The 24,601-nt window shown below is 37.2% G+C and overlaps 1 protein-coding gene across 6 annotated transcripts in view; it reads left to right on the top strand.

Moving 5' to 3' along the window:
• The window catches only part of LOC127419230 (zinc finger and BTB domain-containing protein 46-like), a 112,942-nt gene extending 88,829 nt beyond the window's left edge, over window positions 1-24,113 (top strand). For 4 of the 6 annotated variants that reach the window (XM_051660469.1, XM_051660468.1, XM_051660471.1 and 1 more), the window contains 4 exons: window positions 5,047-5,089; window positions 5,210-5,332; window positions 15,612-15,787; window positions 19,876-24,113. In XM_051660469.1, coding sequence (XP_051516429.1) covers window positions 5,047-5,089; window positions 5,210-5,332; window positions 15,612-15,787; window positions 19,876-20,301 — 768 coding nt within the window. In that variant the 3' untranslated portion in view covers window positions 20,302-24,113. Of the gene's footprint in view, window positions 1-5,046; window positions 5,090-5,209; window positions 6,347-15,611; window positions 15,788-19,875 lie in introns of those variants that run through there. The other 2 variants (XM_051660474.1, XM_051660473.1) reach the window with 2 other exon arrangements.
• The last annotated feature ends 488 nt before the right edge of the window (window positions 24,114-24,601 follow it).

The raw sequence follows: 24,601 nt of genomic DNA, 5'->3' as shown, positions 1-24,601 counted from the left end.
CCGGCACCTGTGCCACTCGCATCCACCTGCATTTTAAAAGGCTGCGCAAAATCAGGTGCAGAGAGGACAGGAGCGTGACAAAGAAGACCTTTAGCTGTCTCAAATGCATTTGTACACTCAGAGTTCCACACAAATTTCTTTGAGGTGCTGAGGAGATTAGTCAATGGAGTTACTTCTGAGGCAAAGTTCTGACAAAACCCTCGATAATAGCTAGTTATTCCTAGGAAACGTCACAGTTCACACTTATTCTTTGGGGTGGGAAAGTCTAGAATAGCGGATATTTTAGCTCTCACTGGGCGTACTTGACCTTGACCAACTTGTTTTCCTAAATAGACAATACTCACCTTTGCAAACTCACACTTTGCAAGGTTCACAGTCAAGGAAGCATTCGCTAGTCTATCAAACACAAGGTTTAAGGTTCTCAAGTGGTCTTCCCAGCTAGCAGAATAAATGACCACATCACCAAGATATGCATCACACTTCGTTATTCCTGATAACACTCGCTGCATGAGCCTTTGGAAGGTTCCATTTCGCATCCCAAAGGCCATTCTGCTTAAGAAACTAGGCACGTCCACCCATTAGCCAATCTGCTTCCACTCCTCATCATTGATGACACCTGGTGACAATTAGTGGGACAAACAGCAAAGAGAGAGAGGGAAACAGAACACGGGCACAAGCACAAAACATTCACAGACAGAGTCAACATAAATAAACACATGTAAAAAAAAAACAATTATATCTGCAACGTAACAATAGTGATGGACAATGCAGAGGGGCAGGGTGGGTTTTGTTTTCTTGAGTGAGGGCAGGAAATTCTTCCTGTGTGAGCTGAGGTGGCATTTGGTTTCGCAGGATCTCCCCCCCAAGAATTTGTACCATCTCTGTGGACAAGCCATCTGTTTGCTTAAACCATAATGTGTCACTCTTACACAAGGGAGGGTGGAGAGAGAATAAGGACTGGGAGGTAACGTGTAGCTATACACATACAAGCTACACACTGCACGAGTGAAAAAACACAATCAGATATGTAACCCCCACCCTAACCCATCCCCACCCCCAACAAACACACACCCCTCTTCAGAGACAAATATTGAAAATCCTCCTGCTCCTCAAGACAGAGCATTTTCTTTGTCTCCACCTGTTGGATTCACAGATGAAAAACACATGGTCAATGGCACAAAATAGTAAACAAACTATGAAAACTTAATTCACTCTTGATTCACATAATATAGATTACTAAAGACCATATAGACCATCTTAAATATTTTGCTAGAGTTAGCTACACTACAAGCTACAGTATATACAGTGTAGCTAAAAACATTGAAGCAATTTAAGTGGGCAATAGTTTTCTAAATATATAACAATCAGATGACATTATTTAGTTCTTCTCTCCGAGCTGTATTTAAAATAATGAAGATCTTAATTAGGCTAACAGTGAATTGAGCAGATACATTTACACTAAATACTAAAACCTAATACTAAAAACGAATAAAAGTAGAAAATATCCCAATTTACGTAACTGAGTCAAAAACATAGTGATAAATAGCAGAATTGGCAACTAATTGAACAATATTTCGCTTCTAAAAAAATATGCAGGGACTCAATATGAATATTCTGCATATAGAAATAGAATGAAAATATTAATGGTCCTAAAAATAGGCTTCATGTCAAATAAGCACCCAATTGTCAGTTGCCTACTGCAATATAAAAGATCTACATGAACATTCATTAAAACTCATTTTTTAACCACTCCACAGATTTAAAATGAGTAAACTATAGTTTTGGCAAGTCATTTAATTGACTATATCACAATTCCAGTGGGTCAGAAATTTTCATACACTAAGTTAATTGTGTCTTTAAGCAGCTTTGAAAATTCCAGAAAATGATGTAAAGCCTTTAGACAATTAGCCAATTAGCTTCTGATAGGAGGTGAACTGAATTGGAGGTGTACCTGTGGATGTATTTTAAGGCCAACCTTCAAACACAGTGCCTCTTTGCTTGACATCATGGGAAAATCGAAAGAAATTGTGGACCTCCACAAGTCTGGTTCATCCTTGGGAGCAATTTCCAAACACCTGAAGGTACCACGTTCATCTGTACCAACAATAGTACGCAAGTATAAACACCATGGGACCACACAGCCATCATACTGCTCAGGAAGGAGATGCATTCTGTCTCCTAGAGATGAATGTAGTTTGGTGCGAAAAGTGCAAATCAATCCCAGAACAACAGCAAAGGACCTTGTGAAGATGCTGGAGGAAACAGGTAGACACGTATCTATATCCACAGTAAAACGAGTCCTATATCGACATAACCTGAATGGCTGCTCAGCAAGGAAGAAGCCACTGCTCCAAAACTGCCATAAAAAAAGCCATACTATAGTTTGCAAGTGCACATGGGGACAAAGATCTTACTTTTTGGAGAAATGTCCTCTGGTTTGATGAAACTAAAATTGGACAGTTTGGCCATAATGACCATCATTATGTTTGGAGGTAAAAGGGTGAGGCTTGCAAGCTGAAGAACACCATCCCAACTGTGAAGCATGGGGGTGGTGGCAGCATCATGTTGTGGGGGTGCTTTGCTGCAGGAGGGACTGGTGCACTTCACAAAATAGATGGCATCATGAGGAAGGAAAATGATGTGGATATATTGAAGCAACATCTCAAGACATCATCCTGGAAGTTAAAGCTTGGTCGCAAATGGGTCTTCCAAATGGACAATGACCCCAAGCAGACCTCCAAAGGTATTGGAGTGACCATCACAAAGCCCTGACCTCAGTCCGATTTGTGGGCAGAATTGAAAAAGCGTGTGAGCAAGGAAGCCTACAAACCTGACTCAGTTACACCAGTTCTGTCTGGAGCAATGGGCCAAAATTCCAGCAACTTATTGTGAGAAGCTTGTGGAAGGCTAGCCAAAATGTTTGACAAAGCGTATGTAAACTTCTGACCCACTGGGAATGTGAAGAAAGAAAGAAAAGCTGAAATAAATCATTCTCTCTACTATTATTCTGACATTTCACATTCTTAAAATACAATAGTGATCCTAACTGACCTAAGACAGGGAATGTTTTCTACAATTAAATTTCAGGAATTGTGAAAAACTGAGATTAAATGTATTTGGCTAAGGTGTATGTAAACTTCTGACTTCAACTGTGTGTGTGTGTGTGTGTATGTGTGTATATATATATATATATAGACACACACACACACACACACACACACACACACAAAGTGCTTGGAAATTTTACGCCTTAATTTCTGTGATTAATATTTTTTGTTTAAGGCGTTAAAAAAAAAAAGCAGTTAGTTCAGTATCCATTTTTTATGCTTCCTGAAACTTCACACGATAGGAAAAAGGTGTCTCGAGTTGTTCCTGGAACAAACCCTGGCACTTTTGTAGAATGGGCGAAACTTCACCACTGTTTTTCCCCACTTTCTGTGGCTAACATTGGCATATATTAATTTTCAGGAGATACTTGCATGACTCAACTGCACAGAAAGTGATTTTGTGAAGCTGTGTATGCTTATTCATTGCTTGCGACGCATGTCCCGGGCATAATAAACACGGCAGATTTACTGCACGGAGAATTACATTTCTTCATCTGCAAGCGGGCAAGTGATATGGGCAAAATGCGGTATCTCTTCTCATCGCATGAAAACGCTCATTGACTTTCATTTGAAACCGTTTCAAAAACGAAACTGCCCTTTAATCTGCCCTTTTGATCCAATTATTTTTTTTAAAGTCCACTGGAAAACACCAGAAGATTTTGCCCAAATTGCCCAAAATGTTCACTGATTTTATGGCATGTATACATATACTTTTATAAAATATTAATACTTGTAAAAATGTGTCTAATTAACTCTATCCGCAAAAAAAAACAAAAAAAAAACAAACAAAAAACTTACCTTTTAACATGTACATATTTAAATAATTAAAATACGTTGTAAATGATGACTAAACAATTTCTTCCAAGTTCTTTGAGACTAAGTATAAAATAAATATATTTATGATGATATTTTTAAATGTTTGTTGTAAGGTACCCCATTGGCCACCCCACTCACAATTGCCATTTTGTAAATTTTTTGTCTTGTGTGCAATTTGTTTTTTAGAGGTGGAACCATCTCTGTACAACTGTAACACACAGGAGACTTAACATGCGTACACCAAGGTCGCCGCACCTCTCCGTCCCAGGTGTCACTGTATCCACTCCCCTCCGTTTTTGTATCCACGCGCCTCCGCTTTCTACACAAGCAACCATACAGATGTGCTTAATGGCATGAAAAGTCACAATGTGAAATATCTTAATGGTACTAAAAATAGGCTTCATTTTCTTTTTTGACTCAAATTGAATAGCATTGCTGCTTTTAATTAGTTATTCTCAAGCACTGTTTGCATCCTGTCACTCTCTGTCTCAGTTTGTTGCGTTAAAGTAATAGTTCACCCCAAAAGGATAATTTTCTCATTATTTACTCAACCTTATGTTGTCTTAAACACGTATAACTTTTCAAGCACCAAAAAGCAAATAAAGGCAGCATAAAAGTAATCCATATGACTCTAGTGGTTTAATTCATGTCTTCTGAAGCGATCCAATTAGTTTTGGGTGATAACAGACCTACATGTAACACTTTAAATCTTGACATCAGCATTCTCCTTGGAGATCATGATTTCAAGCTCGATTACACTTCCTGGTACTCTGCACATGCTGTATCGCTTCAGAAAATTCTTGTGGACAAATAGACATCATATGTCCATTAAAATATTTTCATTTGTGTTCCGTGGAAGAAAGAAAGTCATATGAGTTTGAGACAACATACGGGTAAGGAAATTATGAGAGAGTTATAATTTTTGGGTGAACTATTCCCTTAACTGTTTTGCAGCCAATCGTTTCTATGCTTTTCTATGCTTCTCTTTAAGGGTCCTGCACATTCTCTGTCTGTGTGTGTGTTTTATTACATGAACTTGCATGCCTCAGGACTGCACACCTCTATACAGATCTGTGACCAGAAGAATATGACTTTTATTTTGTATGTGTGGTTATTCTTACAGGAGGAAATGCAAGAGGCAGACAACACTCCACATAACACTGCAGGTATGTAAGTTGACGCCCTTCATCCTGGCCCCACCACATGACTCGCTGTTATTTTTCCCATACATAAGCCGATCTCCTGCCGTTATTTCTCACCTCCCTCTCCGTCCCTCTCCCTCTCAGGGCTGGAGTGCGTCCAGGTTCCCATGGAGGAAGATCAGATGGTGGAGGAGAAGCATGGAGCGTCTGTGGCGGAGGTGCAAGGCGGAGGGCCGGGCTGGCAGCAGGAGCTGGCCTGCTCTCTGTGTAAGCAACTGTTTAGCAGCCTGCTTCAGCTGCAACAGCACGAGTACAGCCACACACTGTCGCTCATGGCCCTCTCCCTGGATTGCCTCGACCACCACCGCCCCATGGTGGCCACATCCCCGCTCAACCCTCCAACTGCACGCTACCACTGCTCGCAGTGCCCCGCCAGCTTCACCCTCAAATCCAATGCTGACCGCCACGAAAAGACAATCCACCTCAAACGGAAGCTGATGCAGTGCATTTACTGCCTCAAGCACTTTCGCGACCGCACCGATCTGAACCGCCACCTGTCGTCCGTGCATTCTAGCGAGCGTGTGTACACGTGTCCCGCTTGTACCCGAACCTTCAGCACACAGAAAAATCTGGCCACCCATGCCAAAGTGTGCTGTCAGTCCAGAATCTCGCCCACTGGGCACCTGTGGAGCCTGCACGCCCTAAAGGATCATAGCGGCAACCATAGCCACATTCATATTGATGATTGATTGGGTGAATCTCATGAAAACTTTCAAGAAATGTCCAGATCATCATATTTCACCCCAAAATCAATAAACCATAAGGAGTTATATTTTCCATATAAAAATTTAATTGACATGTATTGTCATGAAAATAATGTCACAATGTGAAAAATCGGAATTGAACTAAAAATAGGCTTCTCCAACACCCCCCCCCCCCCACCCCCTTCTTGAGATTCACTCGATTATATATTTGGTAATTTGCCACCAATTTGCTGAAACCAGACATATCACTCACTAATAGTTTCACTAACGAGGGAATGTGTTCACATTTACAAACTCTTGGTCATTATCTCCCATTTCATGCCTACTTTGGGCCACCACACTGTTTTTACCTTTTTTTCCTGTGTGTAAGATTTTTATGTTCTTGAAATGTAGTATCTATAACATATACCAGCAGGATTTATTGACTACTGTAAAGAGCCTCCTCTATGGCAGCATATGGCTGCTGATAGGCACAAATGCTATGCAAAAATAAAGACATTTTATGTCATTTCACTCATGTATATAGTGCTGTTTGCTTTTTATACAGGATAATTAAATGTCTCACTGAAGACTGCAGAACACATTGATCTGCAATGTGTGTGGATTTGCACCCCTCAGTCTCTTTACCAGCTAACTAATCTAATTTATGGTTATACCTAATCAGGCACGAGGTGTCTCTCTATCCTGCTGAGTTGTTAAAGGAATAGTTCACCCAAAAATTTAAATTCTGTCATTTTAACTCAATCTCGAATTACTTTTTTTCTTCTGTGAAATACAAAAGGAGGAATGTTGAAGAATGTACCACCCACTCTTTTCCATGTAATGAAAGTGAATGGGCATCTGGGTTGTCAAGTTTCATAAAAACAAAGAAGCACAATCAAAGTCTCATACAAGTCCATGCAACTCATGTTCTATTTCCTGTAAGTCATATGATAGTATTTGAAGTCATATTACAGCTTTGTGTGAGGAACAGACTTAAACTGAAGTTGCTATTCACTTATAGTTGTCCCCAATATAGCTATTGGCAAATGACGAATATTCACATTGCATTAATGTATGATGTCACAACACAACTGACATCAGACCTGACTTGTTGTGTCTAAAGGCACCATATTTCACTGGATTCAGAGAGCTGATGGCAAGCTAGTGAATAACAATTTAAGTTCGGTCAAAACTCGTTGTATGGACTACTTTCATAATACTTTTTAATGCTTTTTTTATTCATTTTTTTTATTTTGTTTTATTTTTTTATTCACTTTCATTACACAGAAAATAATGGCCAGTACATTCTTCAACATTTATCCTTACATGTTCCATAAAATAATTAAGTAATATGGGTTTCTATTGACGTGAGTAAATGTTAATAATATATATATGTAATATTATTATATGTTTTCTGGCTGAACCTTCCCTATAAGTAGTGAATCTATGTTGAATGTGTGCACAATGCTGCCCCCTCCAGGAAAATATTTCTCTTGCATTTTGTGGTTGAGTGAAAGGAGATGATCAGGGATGAGGAAGATTAGGGAATGTCCTAAATCCTTCAGCCTGCTATGTCCTCTTCCAGTGTGTATGTGTGTGTGTTTATGAGTATGCGATTGCACTGAATTATGTCAGTAATTAGCTCTGCTCAGTTCTCACCTTTGCTGACCCTAAATCACCTAGATAAAGGAGATGTGAGAGAAAAGGAGATCATTCCTTTCAGGTTCTCACTAGCCCTTGCGTGACCTCACACTAGCCTCCAGACCAGTTTATAACAGCCAGCTTAAAATTGAAATGGGGCTTGGGTGGTGTTTATTGGAGAGGGAGGACCCGTGCTAACATAGTTGGACTGAAATTGTGGTCTTATTTTACAAGTCTTGTGTTTTCATAGATTTTCTTATTAATATTGTAGGATCTCACAGTGTTGTATCCATCTTTGAGTCTTTGTTTACGACAATCAGTCACAGAAAAGGATGTACTATAATGTAATGAAATCAAACTAGGGGAAAAAAACCTGTCAGAAACACAGCTACTTTTGAATGTCTGCCAATGGAGAAACATGCTTTTTGCCATCATAGGGTGTAGTTCCAGAATCAGACTTATGGGGACATGCTAAAGGCCAAAGTATTCTTTGGGTGTGCGCGTTGCAGATCGCTCCGCACACAGCATGTGTGCTGTAAATTGCATCATCAGTACAGCCGCAGCTTGACCGCGTGCTGTCTAGATTTTCTTGACTCGCGCACGCAGTCCTTGGCTGTGCACATCGTCTGCGCATGCACTGGCCATTGACTGTACTAAAAGAGTGTCACAAAGCAGTTGTAGTGCACAAGCATTGAACGCATTCTTATTCGTTCGCGGTCAGAAAAGTATACTCAGAAAGGCAACGTGGTCGGACGGGCGCGATATGATCTGGAATGCTCAAAAACAAAGTATACCTGGGCCTTAACCAGCTAATTCCTGACCCCCTGTGCGTACTAATTTTGTGTTCACGTCATGTCGGAATTACCGTACAAGACGTAACAAGATTCCGACTTGTTAAAAGCATTCACATCTTTGTAGAATTTGTAATTCCAAGTTGTAAACTGGGAATTCTATGAAAGCTCAGACTTGACAGACATGTCATCATGTAAATATGGGCAGCGACCTCAACAGTTAAACGTAGTGAACACATTTCTGTTTGATATGCCAATTTATGATGCCATCGTTACCTGGAACGTTTCCTTTGTTCTTAAACATTTAGCAAAGACATTTAGAGGTGAATTAATTAATGTAGTGATAAATACTCTGCTGTTATAAATAACAAAGCTGTTTAGGAGTTTTGAGTGTTGTCAGAAAAAAATAACTTTGAGGTCCTGGGACGTGAACTTCGTAGAATTTCTGAGTTGCCTTCTTGTAATTACAGTAATTCCAACATTACGTGAATGCAGCATTAAAATCTGAACTCGTGGAATGCTGCGGGTCCAATCAGATTAGAGGACCGGAATAACTGTTGTTTAACGTTTAATCTGAAGCAGATTTTTTTTTTTCTAATCTTGAGAAATAGCTGTCATTAGGTGTTCCGACCACAAACATATCTATTAGAGGGTTAAGGGAAGAAAGCGAGGCTGTTTACTTATTATAATAAAATTGTTGGGTAGAAATGGACTACATGTGATCTGGATTACATAATCAGATTACAAAAAAATAAGTATTTGTAATTAGATTACCTTTTTAAATGTCAATTATTACATTCCAGTTACTTTTAATAGATTACATATAAATTACATTACATCAGTTTCTTTCATTGATTTCTTTTTTACTAATGTTTAATGAAAGGAGTGTTAATTACTACTTACAGTAAAAAGGATATTTTAATCAAAACATTCAGTCGGTAATACAAAAGTAATCAGATTAGATTACTTAAAAAGTGTAATCTAAAAGATTATGTTACTGATTCTACAATTTTAGTTGTGTACTTTGTAATCAGTACCATATTTCATTTCAGACCAAAACCTGCCCAGCACTGAAAAATTGTAATAACCAGGAGGTAGTGGTGAATGCCAAGCAGTTATCTGTGAGAAATCAATTGATTTTCAGATATATGACAAAATGCTATAACAATTTAAAAGGTCACTAGTGTATTAGTGTTATGGGGCTATTTTGAGGGTGTGGGAAGAGCCGGTTCAGTTTACAGGGAAGCGACTATTCCTTCCTTTCTGAAATTTTCATTTGTCAGAATACATAAACTTTTGGTTTCATGACAAAGTGTCACTTTTGCAAACTAAAAAAAAAAAAAATATGTGACACCATCCCTATTGAAAATAATGGATTTGCAGCACCCTCTGACAGTATAAACTCTGTGTTAGTACCCTAATGCATTAAATCAAATGTGGCAAAAATGTGAATTATTTTCAATCCTGTTTTCAAACATTTGATTTATCAGGATGTTTCACAGATGGTACAGGCCTAATTAACCCTAATTACCCATTTGTCCTATACCCAAGTCTCACCGTGAGCCTCTTCGTTTCATGGACTTTTTTCTTTTTCAAAAAGAATGGAGAGAGATGTTTGTCAGACTTCTTGTTCAAAGGTCTTGTTCATGCTTATCAAACACAGTTTGCATCGATTATCTGATCGGCGTGTCATTTGCAAAGCTTTGTTTTGTTTGTTTTTTATCAATGAAAATACCAGCACAGGTCTGTGCCAAGTCTTTTGGAACACAACTTTCCGAGATTTAAAAGAATTCTGAATGCGTGGTTTAACCATTAGCTTTTAAAATCTGCCACGTGGTGCTTGTTGAATGTTAGGTGCACTGTGAAATGAACCACAGTTTAGCACCTATGCAAAGAGAAAGAATTCTGTAACTTGCACTGAAGTTTTCAAGGCCTTTGCACTTCCTCAGGAAAAGAAAGACTTATGCACTTATATTGTTAGAGGAGTTTTGAATAGTGGGTTTAAAAAATAGCTGTTTTCAATTTGTTACCAAAATTAAAATCCTTTAATGACAGTTGTTTTTAGACATAATGTATAGATTTCTTTACAGTTACATGTATGTATTTTGGAACTAGATTATTGTGTACCTGGTTGTTTGTACATTTGAAGCTAATAAAATTTGCCGTAAAGCATTATGAAAACGGCGTGGTCTGAGTTACTTTCTTGGAACACGTCTTTACATCAACAAGAGATGTTTTAAAAGTGCAGATTATATATAATACAGTAGTTCCAAGGCTTGTTATATACAGCTCTTGAAAAAATTAAGAGACTAATGCAAAATGATCAGTTTCTCTGGATTATTCTATTAAGTACTGACAACATTTCTCCCAAATTCCAAATAAAAATATTGTCATTAAGAGCATTTATTTGCAGAAAAAGACAAAAAAAGATGCCGTGTTTTCAGACCTTGAGTAATGCAAAGAAAACAAGTTCATATTCATTTTTAAACAACACAATACTAATGTTTTAACTTAGGAAGAGTTCAGAAATCAGTAATTGGTGGAATAACCCTGATTTTCAATCATAGCTTTCATGCGTCTTGGCATGCTCTCCACCAGTCTTTCACATTGCTGTTGGGTGATTTTATGTCACTCCTGGTGCAAAAATTCAAGCAGCTCAGCTTTGTTTGATGGGTTGTGGCCATCCATCTTCCTCTTGATCACATTCCAGAGGTTTTCAATGGGGTTCAGGTCTGGAGATTGGGCTGGCCATGATAGGGTCTTGATCCGGTGGTCCTCCATCCACACCTTGATTGACCTGGCTGTGTGGCATGGAGCATTGTCCTGCTGGAAGACTCATTCCTCAGAGTTGGGGAACATTGTCAGAGCAGAAGGAAGCAAGCTGTCTTTCAGGATAACCTTGTACATGGCTTGATTCATGCGTCTTTCACAAAGATGAACCTGCTCGATTCCAGCCTTGCTGAAGCACCCCCAGATCATAACCGATCCTCCACCTGCTCATCTAACGGTTAGACGGAGAACAGGAGAGGCCTTCAAGCCACAGTGTCTCGCACCCACTGTGAAATCTGGTGGAGGATCGTTGATGAGCATTATTCGAGGTCTGAAAACTCATCTCATCTTTTTTGTCTTTTTCTGCAAATAAGTGCTCTAAATGACAATATTTTTATTTGGAATTTGGGAGAAATGTTGTCAGTACTTTATAGAATAAAACAAAAATGTTCATTTTACTCAAACACATACCTATAAATAGTAAATCTAAAGAAACTGATCATTTTGCAGTGGTCTCTTAATTTGTTCCAGAGCTGTGTGTATATATATATATATATATATATATATATATATATATATATATATATATTAGTAAAGGCATTCAAATGACAAATGTTTGTGATTAGGTAAACCTGGTTTTCAGGTCTCTCAGGTCTTACCTAAATGGTGCTCATCCGCTTATTAGCCGAGTCAGTCTAGACCTCTGCCTAATGAGATTACAGTATGAATGACTGCCCATGCTCTATCTGAATCTTTTGTAAACAGATGATGAAAAATGAGAATGAGAAGGAGAGATGTGGAATTGATGGACTTGTTTGGGCCGATGATTTGTGTGGTAATTGTTTGTCAAACAATAGGAAACTGCTGTGCTGTGTTGTGTGTGTGTTTTTTTTATCTTGCTTTGTTAAATTTGAGCAGTAAAATCTGTTTCAGCTCTGTGGTTGCTAAGGAAACTGTCTTTTGGGGATGGTTTTGGTAGCTTAGGGCAGGTGAGTTAAGGAGAGAGGATCCCTCTTGCATGTTTTCAGTGATATAAGAGCATTGGCTACAGTTAGGGTTGTCACTTTTGAAGTTTTTAAATAAGGGACACTAAAATGAGGGTGGATGGGTGGGGGTGATCACAGCCCCTAACCACATCCTCCACAGTTTTAGCAATAAATGCGTTGAGTTAATATGCGTTATTAATAAAAATTGTATACCCTTTCTTATATGCTGAAATTAGAACTTTCCTGACCTGTGACTTATAAAAAAAAAATGTATATGTTAAAAATATATTTATTTTTATCTTTCTTATTTATGTATACATTTTGGTTGGTTTATATGTATTTCTTTTCTTCCTTCACCTGTACTTGTCGTTATGACTCAGTGATTGTATTCACACATTGTTTGATCTTACTGAACATTTATATAGAAAAAAATCCACAGTTTTAGCACAATGTGTGGACTTTTCAGACGGTCCCTTACTCACCATAGACACATTTCCCAACTTATATCAATGTTAAATTAGCGATCTGGAACGATTTCACTGTGACTCCATCTGACCAGCTTAAATACAGGACAAATCGGGTCCCGTATTGATTCGATACGGGATGCATAATTTTATCTTTAAATACGGGACGATCCCGTATTTTACAGGACGGGTGGCAAACCTAGCTACAGTGTCTGGCACTAGACGACACAGTGAGAGGATAGAATTGAATGGAAAGGATAGTGCTTGAGCTACACTGAATATTGACCATGTTTAGGTGAATCTCACGAAAAAATGTCCAATTCATATTTTGCCCCAAATTTAAATGAACAAATAAGTGATATTTAGAATAAGACCATTCTAAAGACCATTAATAATTTTTGAATTTTTTTTGTCATGTCATGACAATTAAGCACAAAAATTCTAATTACTGTAAACATCTGGATGTGATGTTTTGCTTGGATGAGTTTTTGTGTAATTCACAATTATTCTCAATCAAGATTGATTCTCATTAGATTTACTTTAATTAAATAGTACTGTATTATACTAAAAATGACTGTAATACAATAATTGTTCTATTAAAATCTACATCACTTTAAGGCAGCACAACAAATATTAAAGTTACACATTCATGAAATACGACTGTGATGTATTACTTTGTTTTAAATAATATATATTTTCTCTTTAAGAAAACATGGAAATGTCACAATTCAAACAAATGTAATGGTCCTAAAAAATAATAATATAAAATATAAATGTTTGTGTGTGTGTGTGTGTGTGTGTGTATATATATATATAAACAAAATAATAATACAAAATATTATTTTTTTGTATTTTTTTTTGCGATTATCTAATCAGCCAATAGTGTGGCAGCAGTGTAATGCATAAAATCATGCAGATACGGGTCAGGAGCTTCAGTTAATGTTCACATCAATCATCAGAATGGGGAATCTCAGTGATTTGGAGCGTGGCATGATTGTTGGTGCCAGATGGGCTGGTTTGAGTATTTCTGTAACTGCTGATCTCCTGGGATTTTCACACACAACAGTCTCTAGAATTTACTCCGAATGGTGCCAAAAACAAAAAACATCTAGTGAGCGGCAGTTCTGTGGATGAAAAAGCCTTGTTGATGAGAGAGGTCAACAGAGAAAGGCCAGACTGGTTTGAAATGACAAAGTCTACAGTAACTCAGATAACCCCTCTGTACAATTGTTGTGAACAGAACAGCATCTCAGAATGCACAACATGTTGAACCTTGAGGCAGATGGGCTACAACAGCAGAAGACCACATTGGGTTCCACTTCTGTCAGACAAGAACAGAAAACTAAGGCTGCAGTGGGCCTACCATTTGTGTACTTTGGCAGAAATCCAGATTTGTCAGACCAGGCGATGTTTTTCCAATCGTCTACTGTCCAGTTTTGGTGTGCCTGTGCCCACTGCAGGCGCAGTTTCCTGTTCTTAGCTGACAGTATTGGTACCCGGAGGGGTCTTCTGCTGCTGTAGCCCATCTGCTTCAATGTTCGAAGTGTTTTGTGTTCAGAAATGCTTTTCTGCATAGCATGGTTGTAATGCATGTTTATTTGGGTTACTGTCACCTTCCTGCTTGGACCAGTCTGGCCATTCTCCTCTGACCTCTGCCATTAACAAGCCATTTTCACCCACAGAACTGCCACTCACTGGATGTTTTATTTTTTGTTTTTGGCAACATTCTGAGTAAATTCTAGAGACTGTTGTTAGGCTGATTAGATAATTGCATGAATAAGTAGATGTACAGATGTACCTAATAATGTGGCCGGTGTGTGTGTGTGTATGGCAAAAAATATATTAATAATGAAATTATAATACACAATATATTTTTTCTTTCTTTCTTTCTTTCTAAACTACATGTGGCATGTGGCAATTTTTAGTGTCAGGTCATTTTCTCCTATTTGTCATCCTTTCAGGCCTTAAAAGTGCCTAAAATAAAATAGCTCAGACGCAACCTGTTAAAATAATTAGGGTTAACATTTACCTTAATGCAATAATTGTTGAAGTTAATTAAATTCATTCTATCCAATAGAGAGAGAGATTAAGCCAGTGTAAATTGGCTTGGCATTAATGCCATGTGTAGGGCTTGAACTCTTCTCACATATTAAAGGGATAGTTCACCCAAAAATGAAAATTCTCTCATTATTTACTCACCTTCATTAAGTCTCAGGTGTGTATGATTTTCTTTCTTCAGCAGAACACATTTGAAGAAAATTAGAAAAATATCTCAGCTCAGTGGGTCCTTAAAATGCAAGTGAACGGAGATTTCTCTTTTGAAGCTCCAAAAATCACAGACAGTCAGCATAAACGTCATTGATAAAATGTCTTCTAAACTTCTAAAGCAACATGATCGCTTTTGGTACAAAAAAGATAAATATTTAAGTACTTTTTTAACTCTAAATCATGCTTCCAGTCAGGAGCGGTATGTGCGTGTGACGTAATGGCACTGACATTTGAAACATGTGAGAACTAACGCACGTGCATCACAGCCGAAGAGCAGCGCTGTTTACAAGTGAGAAGGAGGAATGCTGTACAGTTGGTTAGTTTTGGTTTAGATCTGTATTTATTCGTTTTTTTCTCACAATAGTGCATTTGTGTGCTTATCCTGGATGTCTCAACTGAGAGAAGAACGTGAGATTACATCTGTATCCATGGCAACGTGAAAACATCACTCAAGAGACCGCTTGCACTCCACCCTCTCATAAAAATCACCTGAAGCTTTTGATTATAGTTAAAAAGTACTTAAATGTTGATATTTTTTCACACCAAATGTGATCATGTCGCATTAGAAGACATTAATTTAACAGCTGGAGTCTTATCGATGACGTTTATGTAGACTGTCTGTGATTTTTGGAGTGTCAAAAGAGAAATCTTTATTCATTTGCTTTTTAAGGACCCACTGAGCTGAGATATTTTTCTGTTTTTCTTCAAATGTGTTCTGCTGAAGAAAGAAAGCTATACACACCTGGGACTTAATGAGGATGAGTAAATAATGAGAGAATTTTCAATTTTGGGTGGACTATCCCTTTAACTCTCATACTTCCAGCAGCTTAAACTGCATGTGAGTGTTCAGTGTCTGATCAGTTTTCTTTCTCTGTCCACAGTTAATGACTTCACAGTGATCAGAAAGAAGTTTAAGTGCCCATACTGCAGTTTTTCTGCCATGCACCAGTGCATCCTGAAGAGGCACATGCGCTCACATACGGGTGAGAGGCCGTATCCCTGTGAGATCTGCGGAAAAAAGTTCACCAGGAGGGAACACATGAAACGCCATACGCTGGTAAGTTCAGAGCATTACCATGATGAGCCAACAGGAGGAGGCAGTGAGTCGATATAGAGACAGAGTTCGATATACTGTATATGATACTGTATATGATACATTTCAAATACAAAATATATCATATTTTGTATTTTAAATTATTTTCGTTTTATTTTAGTTTAATTTTTAGGCATATTTTAATTACAGTCTAAATTGATGTAATGATGAATGTAATGATTTTAAACTAAGCGTACCACAAAAAAAAAAAAAAAAGACAAATCTTTCTATTACTTTATCTTCTCTGGCTGCAAAAACAAACCTACAGCGCGACCAGTGTTGTCTGATTCAGGAACTAAAGACTCTTGTGAGCCAGTTCTTTTTATGCATCTCTGAGTTAAAGTTTTTAATCATTCTAATGAATCATTTAGTAAATCAGTCAGAAGAGTTACTGAATTCACATCTAACTCACTAAGTGAACCACAAGTTACCATAGCTTATGAATCATTAATGTCCAGCTCTTAATAAACTGTTACTGTGTGATGTGTGCTTAATGAAATGTGGTTCTTGAGAATTTAAGACAATATTATTATTGACTGGTTGTTCATATAAAAATTGTAGGCCTAGTTAAAGTTATGTTTTCACAAGAGTTTTTGTAATAAATAGTATTGAAATAAAAAAGGATATAAACATATGTTACAAAACAGTATTGATATATTTAGTATGTATTGAAGTTCAGACCAATTGTTCGGAGAGATTGCACCCGCAATGGAAATAATTGTAATGAGTAGGCTACATTTGGATGTTTAAAATGAACAAAAAGTTAAAACAAAAATCAAATAAAATAAAAATCAAATATTTAAGGAAGTATCTTGTATCTTGTGTAATGTTACACATTTTGAAACCCATGATCTTACATTTCTTTTCATTTCTTTTTTATTGAAAGCTAAACGGCATATGTGCTGTTCGTAAAGATGTTTGTGTGGGAGAGATCCGTGTCTCTTGTGGGCCCCTATTAAATATAGGATTCTGCCATATCCCATAAACCGCTCTTATGACACTTTTTCTTTGCACTTATTGCCAGTAGTTTTTTTTAACACCTCCTCTCCTCCTCTCTTTCTTAAAGCCATGCATTTACTGTGTCTTCTCATGGGAGGCATGCACTAAACATGCTTTGGCACATGCTCTTGGTTGCTGTGTGGCTAAGAGATGTGCCACAGAAATTAGCTCTGGTTTTGAGCATATCAAAGGGCCTGTAATAGTGTGACATGATAACAGACAGCACTGCTTCTGCTTAGCACTGAAAGGTTTAACACCTAAACATTGCTTAATTCATGATCCACACCATGATGGATCGCACCTGATATGCTACCCCGCAGCGCGTTGCCAATGGTTCGTTATAATGTAGCGAAAAATTCAAAGGTCTGCTTAAGAGACTGCACTTGGCTGCGGTGCTTCTTTTCCCTTGCAAAGCCATCACTGACTGCAGCTACACAATTTACTGCTATTCCAGATGGTTTCGGAGACATCTGAGTATATATATATATATATATAACACTTTAAAAGAACCAAGCGTTACCATGGTAATACCATGGTCTTTTGGACATGATATCATTGTTTTATGAACATGCACTATGGTAACTAATAACATACAAAATGACACAAACACTAACAAAAGAAATTAAGAAGTATCATGGTTTATGGACACGTGCAGTGATATTCTTTTAAGTAACTTAGGTGTCATCTAAAGTTACTTTATCATTCAGTACAATGCTGTACTGTATATTAGTGAGTCTCAGCTGGTGGGACGACTTGAGACCTAAAAATATGTATGTTCTGATTGGGTTGAAGACAGCAGGACAATAATGCTAAATGCAACTAATCATATAGTTTTGCATTTAAGATGGCAAAATAATAATAAATGGGCTTATCAGCTTTTAAAGTTGAGTAAATATCTTTTGCAGATATGCACCAATACCACTTTCTCTTCCGATACCAATCCCAATTTGATACCAGTATTGTTTTTTCTAAATCAGTTTAGGATTTCTATACCTCACTGTATGGAACTGATTGGGAGTTCTCTTTTATGTGTAAAGAAACACAAATTTCAAACTATTCATTATTTCATTATAAAATAGAGGGGAAAAAATTATATAAATGTGTAGCTTATTAAGAAAAACTTTAACTAGTCTATTGAACAATGCATCAGCAAAATTAACAGTAATTCCAGTGGAAATCTTCAGTGGAAAAGAAGCCAGTTCTGCACATTTTCCCCCCACATTGTATCTGTACTTACAGAAAATAAATTCAGATCTTTTCAGGTTTTTTTTTTGTCCACTTTAGTTGTGACAGGATATCAGTCCACTTTAATTTGAATCTACTAATAACAATCATAATAATAACAATAATAGTTATTATTATTATTATAAAATAATAGAGTTTTATTATACAATAGTGTAACAAAGGTTCAAGGTTGGGCAGATAAATGAGGAAGCGGGAACCAGTTTCCACAGTTCACGTGAGTCCGTTTTTTCCCCACAAATAATCAGCAATTGCTGTACAGCTTCACTCAAAACATAAGACGGCTTTTCAGCGTCACTCAAATAAACAGTCTGTTTTTCAGCTTCACACAACACAAGACTCTCTCACAGGGGTCAGACACGAAGGTCTGCCTGTCTCTCTCCTCTCTCTGTGAACTGGCCATCTATTTATCTCCCCTGACTCTCACTGTGAACATAGAGATGGTAATTAGTCACAATTCATATCAGGTGGATGTCCTTACTGCTTTCTCTCTCCCCAGATGGGCGCTCGACCACGCCCTCACCTCCACAAATAGTAATATATTTATGTCGTCATTCTTTAATTCTTTTATTTTGGCGAAACACCCCAAGAAGACCTTGGAATTTCTGTGTGAAGTTCACAGTAGTTTTAAAATGCTTCTCATTCAAAATCTGGTTAAATGCTGCTCCGATGCCATTCTCAAAGCATGTGCGAGGATGAGGAGGGTGTGGCCGGTCCATAACGATGGACGCCCGGTGCTGAATCAACACAATCAGCCTGGACAGGGATAAAGAGTCCTGATTCAGCTGATTCAGCGCTGGGCATCCATCGTTACAGCCTAGCTATGCCCTCCTCCTCATCACAGCATGTTATAAGCAAACCGAACTATCACACATCAACATTTGAGATGGAGTTCGTGTGGAGCACTTGCATATTGCTCTCTATATATTTATTTATTAAACACAGCCTTTGCAATTCACAAAGCTATTATATGGCTTCAAGAGAGTTTGAATATATTGCACAAGTCAGATGGACTACTTTAATGGTGCTTTTATGTCATCTATGGAGCTTGACAGTAACGACTATGACTTACACAAAGTATCGGGTTTCAATCTGTCTCTTCTCACCGATAGCTGATCCGTCTAAAAACATCAGTATCAGAGCCAATTCTGATTCAGATCTGTTCAGTGCATCTTTTGTTGTTGACATCTAAAGTCATGCATCCCATCACACTCTATGAAAGCTAGCCAAATTAGGCAGATGCCAACATGGACAGGTCGCATGGCATGTCCTCACGCTGGAAACCAAAAAACAAACCTATGCAAGGTAAAAGGAAATACAATCTAGAGTCAAATATGGGGTTCGGGTTTGGTACGGTGGTTGGTTGCTACTTGATGTTCAATGTAAAATGTGGGTCCTGAAGCAAAACCAGTTGAGAACCACTGATATGCAATACTGTGCAAAAGTCTTAGGTGCATTAGATGTTTAGATGGTTATTTTGTATCTTCTGCTGAAGTGTGTAAATAATTTTTTTTACAGGAAATGCCTATTTTAGATTCCCAAAGCATTCCTTTTGCAAATAGAAGTACAACAAGGAGTCCTGCAACAGATGATATGGCCTCCACAGGGCCCAGATCTCAAAATAATTGAGTCAGAAACAGAAGCATAATTTATTAAAACATCCTCACTATTTTTCTCAACTGCCTAAAACTTTTGTTTAGTACTGTTTATCAAAGTACCAAGGTATTGCCATCTAATGTGCATGGCAAACAGTACTTTAGTAAAATGAATGAAGTTCTGTCTGTTAAAACAGCATTTTCACTCTTTCTCAGGTGCACAGTAAGGACAAGAAGTACGTGTGTAAAGTATGCAGCCGTGTCTTCATGTCGGCTGCCAGTGTAGGCATCAAACACGGCTCTCGTCGCCACGGCGTCTGCACAGAGTGCTCAGGTCGAGGCATGGCTGCCCTGCTGGACCAGAATGGCGAGGAAGTCTCCCCGGAAGAAGAGCTCTTGTATCCTGGTGACCACCGTTTCCCTGACGACACCACCAATGGCGACGGAGAAGAGGAGATGATGATGGAGGCAGAGCTGATGGGAGGAGGAGAAGTGGACGAGGAGAACAGAAAATGGAGAGCAGGCTCAGGGATGTCGCAGCGAGATGACAGACAAATAGACGATAGTAAAGAGGAGAGTGACTCGGCTCTGGAAGGAGATGCCAGGGCAGGAAGTGAAAAGGACTTCAGCTGGAGTTCCTAGTCCAATGCCTGGAGCCTAGTCCAAGCTCAACCATCTAATCCTATAAGGAGATATGCTTAAGAAGGGGCAATCATATCTCAGTTTGTGGAAGGAGCTACAAACTGAGAGGTCCTTGAGATGCCCACAGGGCTGCCAAAGGAGTCAGTGGAGAGTCTTCTCGGCCCCAACTCTATGTGCTTCTGATCCAGGCTTTGGTTTGTCGTCTTTCTTCCTACAAGGACAAACGGGTTTCTGTGTATGTGTTTGCTATTTTTTTCTGACAGATTAGATTTGAGTTGTCTTGAAGATTGTCCAAAATCAGTACAATGCATTGATTGGGTCGGACCGAGAAAGTGTACGAAAGATGTGCTCTTGCCATAAGGTTAGTCGCCACAAGGTGACGCTGGCTTTTCTATTGTGAAGCAGAACTGCAACAGACTTGCACTTTAAACGTTGACTTGATTCCTATCGATTCCCTGTTTCTGTGGTTTACATTTTTACTCCAATTTACAGAGATGAATATGGTGACCGCACCTACCTTTAAGGATGACTGTTATATATGAACATTTGCGCTAGGTCTGCTAATTATAATATATGCCTTGTAATGTTGTTTTTTTTTTTTTTTGCAGTTTTTGTTTTCCTGAACATTTATATTGAGGGAAAAAATCATGTTTATAGATATATATATATATATATATATATATATATATATATATATATATATATATATATATATATATATATATATATATATATAAGAAAGACGTTTGATAATTTTGTGTTTTCAACAACAAACGGATGGGGAAGTAAAGCAAACACTATGCAGAAATGTATCTTTCTTGTTCTCAACAATCTTCATTCTCTCTATTATTGGAGAGAAAACAAGTCTTCAACAGAGGAATCTAGAGGAGAGAGAGTAGATAAGAAGATTTAGGGAATATTACTTCTCTCTGTAATATTTTCTCATTATTTGCATTCCATATAGTGGACATTGTCAGGGATGGGCTCGGTTTTATACAGAGGGTTTTTAGTGTGCCGTGTTTCTTTAAAAAACCTGTATGCAAATGTATTTTGTCGGTTTGGTGTGGGGGTGGTGTATAACACAAGCTAATGTCATCAAGCCTTTACTGAAGTGATTTTGAACTCTCTCCTCATTTTGCGTTTTACGTATTTTACATTTCCGTGCAGCCTTGCTATTGTACTGTACTGAGTCTGCCTCTAGAACATTAAACCCATGTGATTTGACAGGGAGATATCATGCCTTCCCACTAAATATTTAATGCGCTTTCACTTTACTTCTGGAATATTCAGAAATATATGCATCAGTTTTCATAAGCAGTGAACCAGGTGTTCGGTTCATTTAAAATAAAAAAAATCACGTTTTGTGTTGAGATCATCGGGACTGATGTGTGCTTGTAAAGTGAAATTGCTGTTCATTTATTGGGTTTAAATGATTATTTATTAAGTTTGTATGAGAGATTGCTTGCCTTGTCATATGCTTACCATTTTGCTTGACTTATGTACCAATAGAGAAAGTGTGAGGGTTTACTTAGCTAGATTTTGAGGGACCAATTTTTCCCCAGAAGTTAGCTAAATATGTCTTTGGGGACATCCACATTTGCAAAAACTTTTATTTTTATTTTTTTACATTCTTAAAATGCAAAACATTTTAGGCGTAGGGTTTGGATTAGTCAATAGTATTTATAATTAGCTTTTATAAACAATAGAAGCATATGGTATGTCCCCATTCAGATAGCTAAGTAAAGGTGTGTGTGTGTCTGTGTGTGTGTGTCTGTCTGTGTGTGTGTGTGTGTGTGTGTGTGTGTGTGTCTGTCGTGTGTGTGTGTGTGTGTGTGTCTGTGTGTCTGTGTGTCTGTGTGTCTGTGTGTCTGGTGTGTGTGTGTCTGTGTTGTCTGTGTGTGCGTGTGTGTGTGCGTGTCGCAGACCAGGATAATGAATGTCTTTTTCCTCATTGTTTTAACAATCTGTGCCAGAATATTTGACAATGGGAATAAAATACTTTATTATGCTTTACTTATTATGATTAACAAATTGTAATCATTCTGATTACTGTTGATATTGTTGTAATTATTAACATCAATTATTATCATTATTATTGTTGTTATTATTATTAAGTGCTGGATGCTAAGCTTTATTATCTGTTTAATGTTTATATTTCCTTTCTTGAAAAACAGTGTAAAATGTTCCAATCTTGCCTTTCAATGGACAGCAAGCCATGTGGCTTTCAGAAGTATTTATATTGTGCCAGTTCCATGCATTTCTAAGTGATATTTGAGAACGTTTTTTTTTTCATTATTATTATATATTATTTACGAAGGATGAAGTTTCTGAGAGCTTAACTCGCTGATTGTGTTGACAGAAAGGTAAATACAGCACATGCTTCTATATTACTAACTTACACTAAGTAATGAATATTATACCAAAAAAAAAAAAAATACAAAATAATAATAATAATCTGGTATACTTTGTATACATTTAGTGCTTTTGTTTCAATTTGGTGTACTGGTGCAAAGCTTTGATTAAAGAGTGATTTGCTTGGTTGATTTTTTTTCCTCTACTTTGAGAAAGCACAGATTATGGTGTTGTTATGTTATGAAGGTCTGCTTGAAAGTACATTTTTGAACAATTTCAGCTTTAATTCTGTTGCTCTTGTAAACATGATCAAGTTTTAATGGATGTGCTCTACTGTATGACTTCACTCTGAATATATACTTAGAAGGCCAGCCACTGTCATGTGGAATTATGGAAAGTTTATGCTTGACAATGAGAATTTGTACAAGCTTTAGGACCTCAAATATCTTTGGCCCAAGTGCCAGGCACAATTGATATCCAAATCGCTCCAAACTATTGGACATTTCGCTTCATTTTTTTCATTTGTTTAATTTATTGTATTCTTTATCTTAATTGAAATAAAAATCTGTTGGAATTTAAAAGGAAACAGATTATGTCATTTGAGTCCATCACAAATCCTCATAATCTACATTAATGTGGAGGCATGGGATTGTTTTAAAAGCAGATATTTTCAAATAGTAACTTGATTTACAATTGATTTAATCCCATTACAGAAATGTGCATGTACTTGATCTACATATGCTTAAGGTATCATTGTTTGTATTTCTTTGTGCGTGTGTGTGTGTGTGCGTGCGTGCGTGTGTGTTCGCATTTTTATATAAACGCATCACACTGGCATTTTGCCAATATTGCTCTTCATGATTTGACCAGTGATTTGTGTTCCTTGCTTTGCGTTCTTGTTTAGCTGTCTTTGTCTGTTAAAACAAAACTACTTGCAACAGCCTATCAGTATGCCTCTTTTTAATTTTTATTGGAATTATTATACAAATTTATGAAAGACATTGTAGAAAATTCAATCTACATGGTAGTTAGAGTAGCTATTTGCACCAAAAATGTCTTATATTAATATGAAAAAAAGAGATGCCCTTTGAGATTTTGCTATTTTTGCAGAGACTATGATTGATTATTTGATTACTGTTTGTATAAATGTGGCAATGAGGAAAGTTTTAATGATCTTTGAGGGTATAAATAAATATTTTCAGCTGACCTGTTTCCATTGGCATCATTATAGCTGATACTTAAATATTTACATGTTCCTGCTGAGTACTTTAATATTTGAACTCTGATGATCTGATTTAGATCACAGTAGAAAATAATACTTGGTCAGTCCACATAACAGAGACTCTGCATAGATATATTCTATTAATAATTGTATGATTTTATGAAGCAAAAATCTGACTTGTTATAAAATTGTGCACTGTTTGCTCATAGTCTAAATTAAAATATTTTGTATTCACTGACCTTATAAAAACATGCAGGCCTACATTATGAATTGCCACGATATGATTGTTAGTTACTTTTAAAGCTGTATTTAATACTGGTTTATTAATAGTTTATTTTGCCCGTATGATTTTACAATTTGCATGTACTGTGCATGAAATGTTTTGTTTATTCACTACTGATATCTTTAGAGTAATAAGAATAAGCTATTGAATTTCTTTGCATGCTATTATTCTTATTTTGATTGTTTATAATACAAAACAAGTTAAAATGTTTAACTTCACAATATAATTAAATAACATCCACTTTAGTAACGTTAATGTGTTGAAGTTTATAAAAAGACTAGGTGAAGGAGCAGCACAGTGTGAATTTGTTCGGAATGACTACAAGGATGAAAGTTGACAATTAGCACACCATTTTAAAATGAAACAATAAGATAAAGGCATTTAGCATCAGGACCATTCTGATTGAAAACAACATTATTAAAAGTTTGAGTAATTAGTTCCAC

The sequence above is a fragment of the Myxocyprinus asiaticus genome, chromosome 28 (genome assembly GCF_019703515.2).
Source record: "Myxocyprinus asiaticus isolate MX2 ecotype Aquarium Trade chromosome 28, UBuf_Myxa_2, whole genome shotgun sequence".
Taxonomy (NCBI): domain Eukaryota; kingdom Metazoa; phylum Chordata; class Actinopteri; order Cypriniformes; family Catostomidae; genus Myxocyprinus; species Myxocyprinus asiaticus.
The sequence above is the reverse complement of the archived record's forward strand: the minus strand, read 5'-3'. Positions and strand labels throughout refer to the sequence as shown.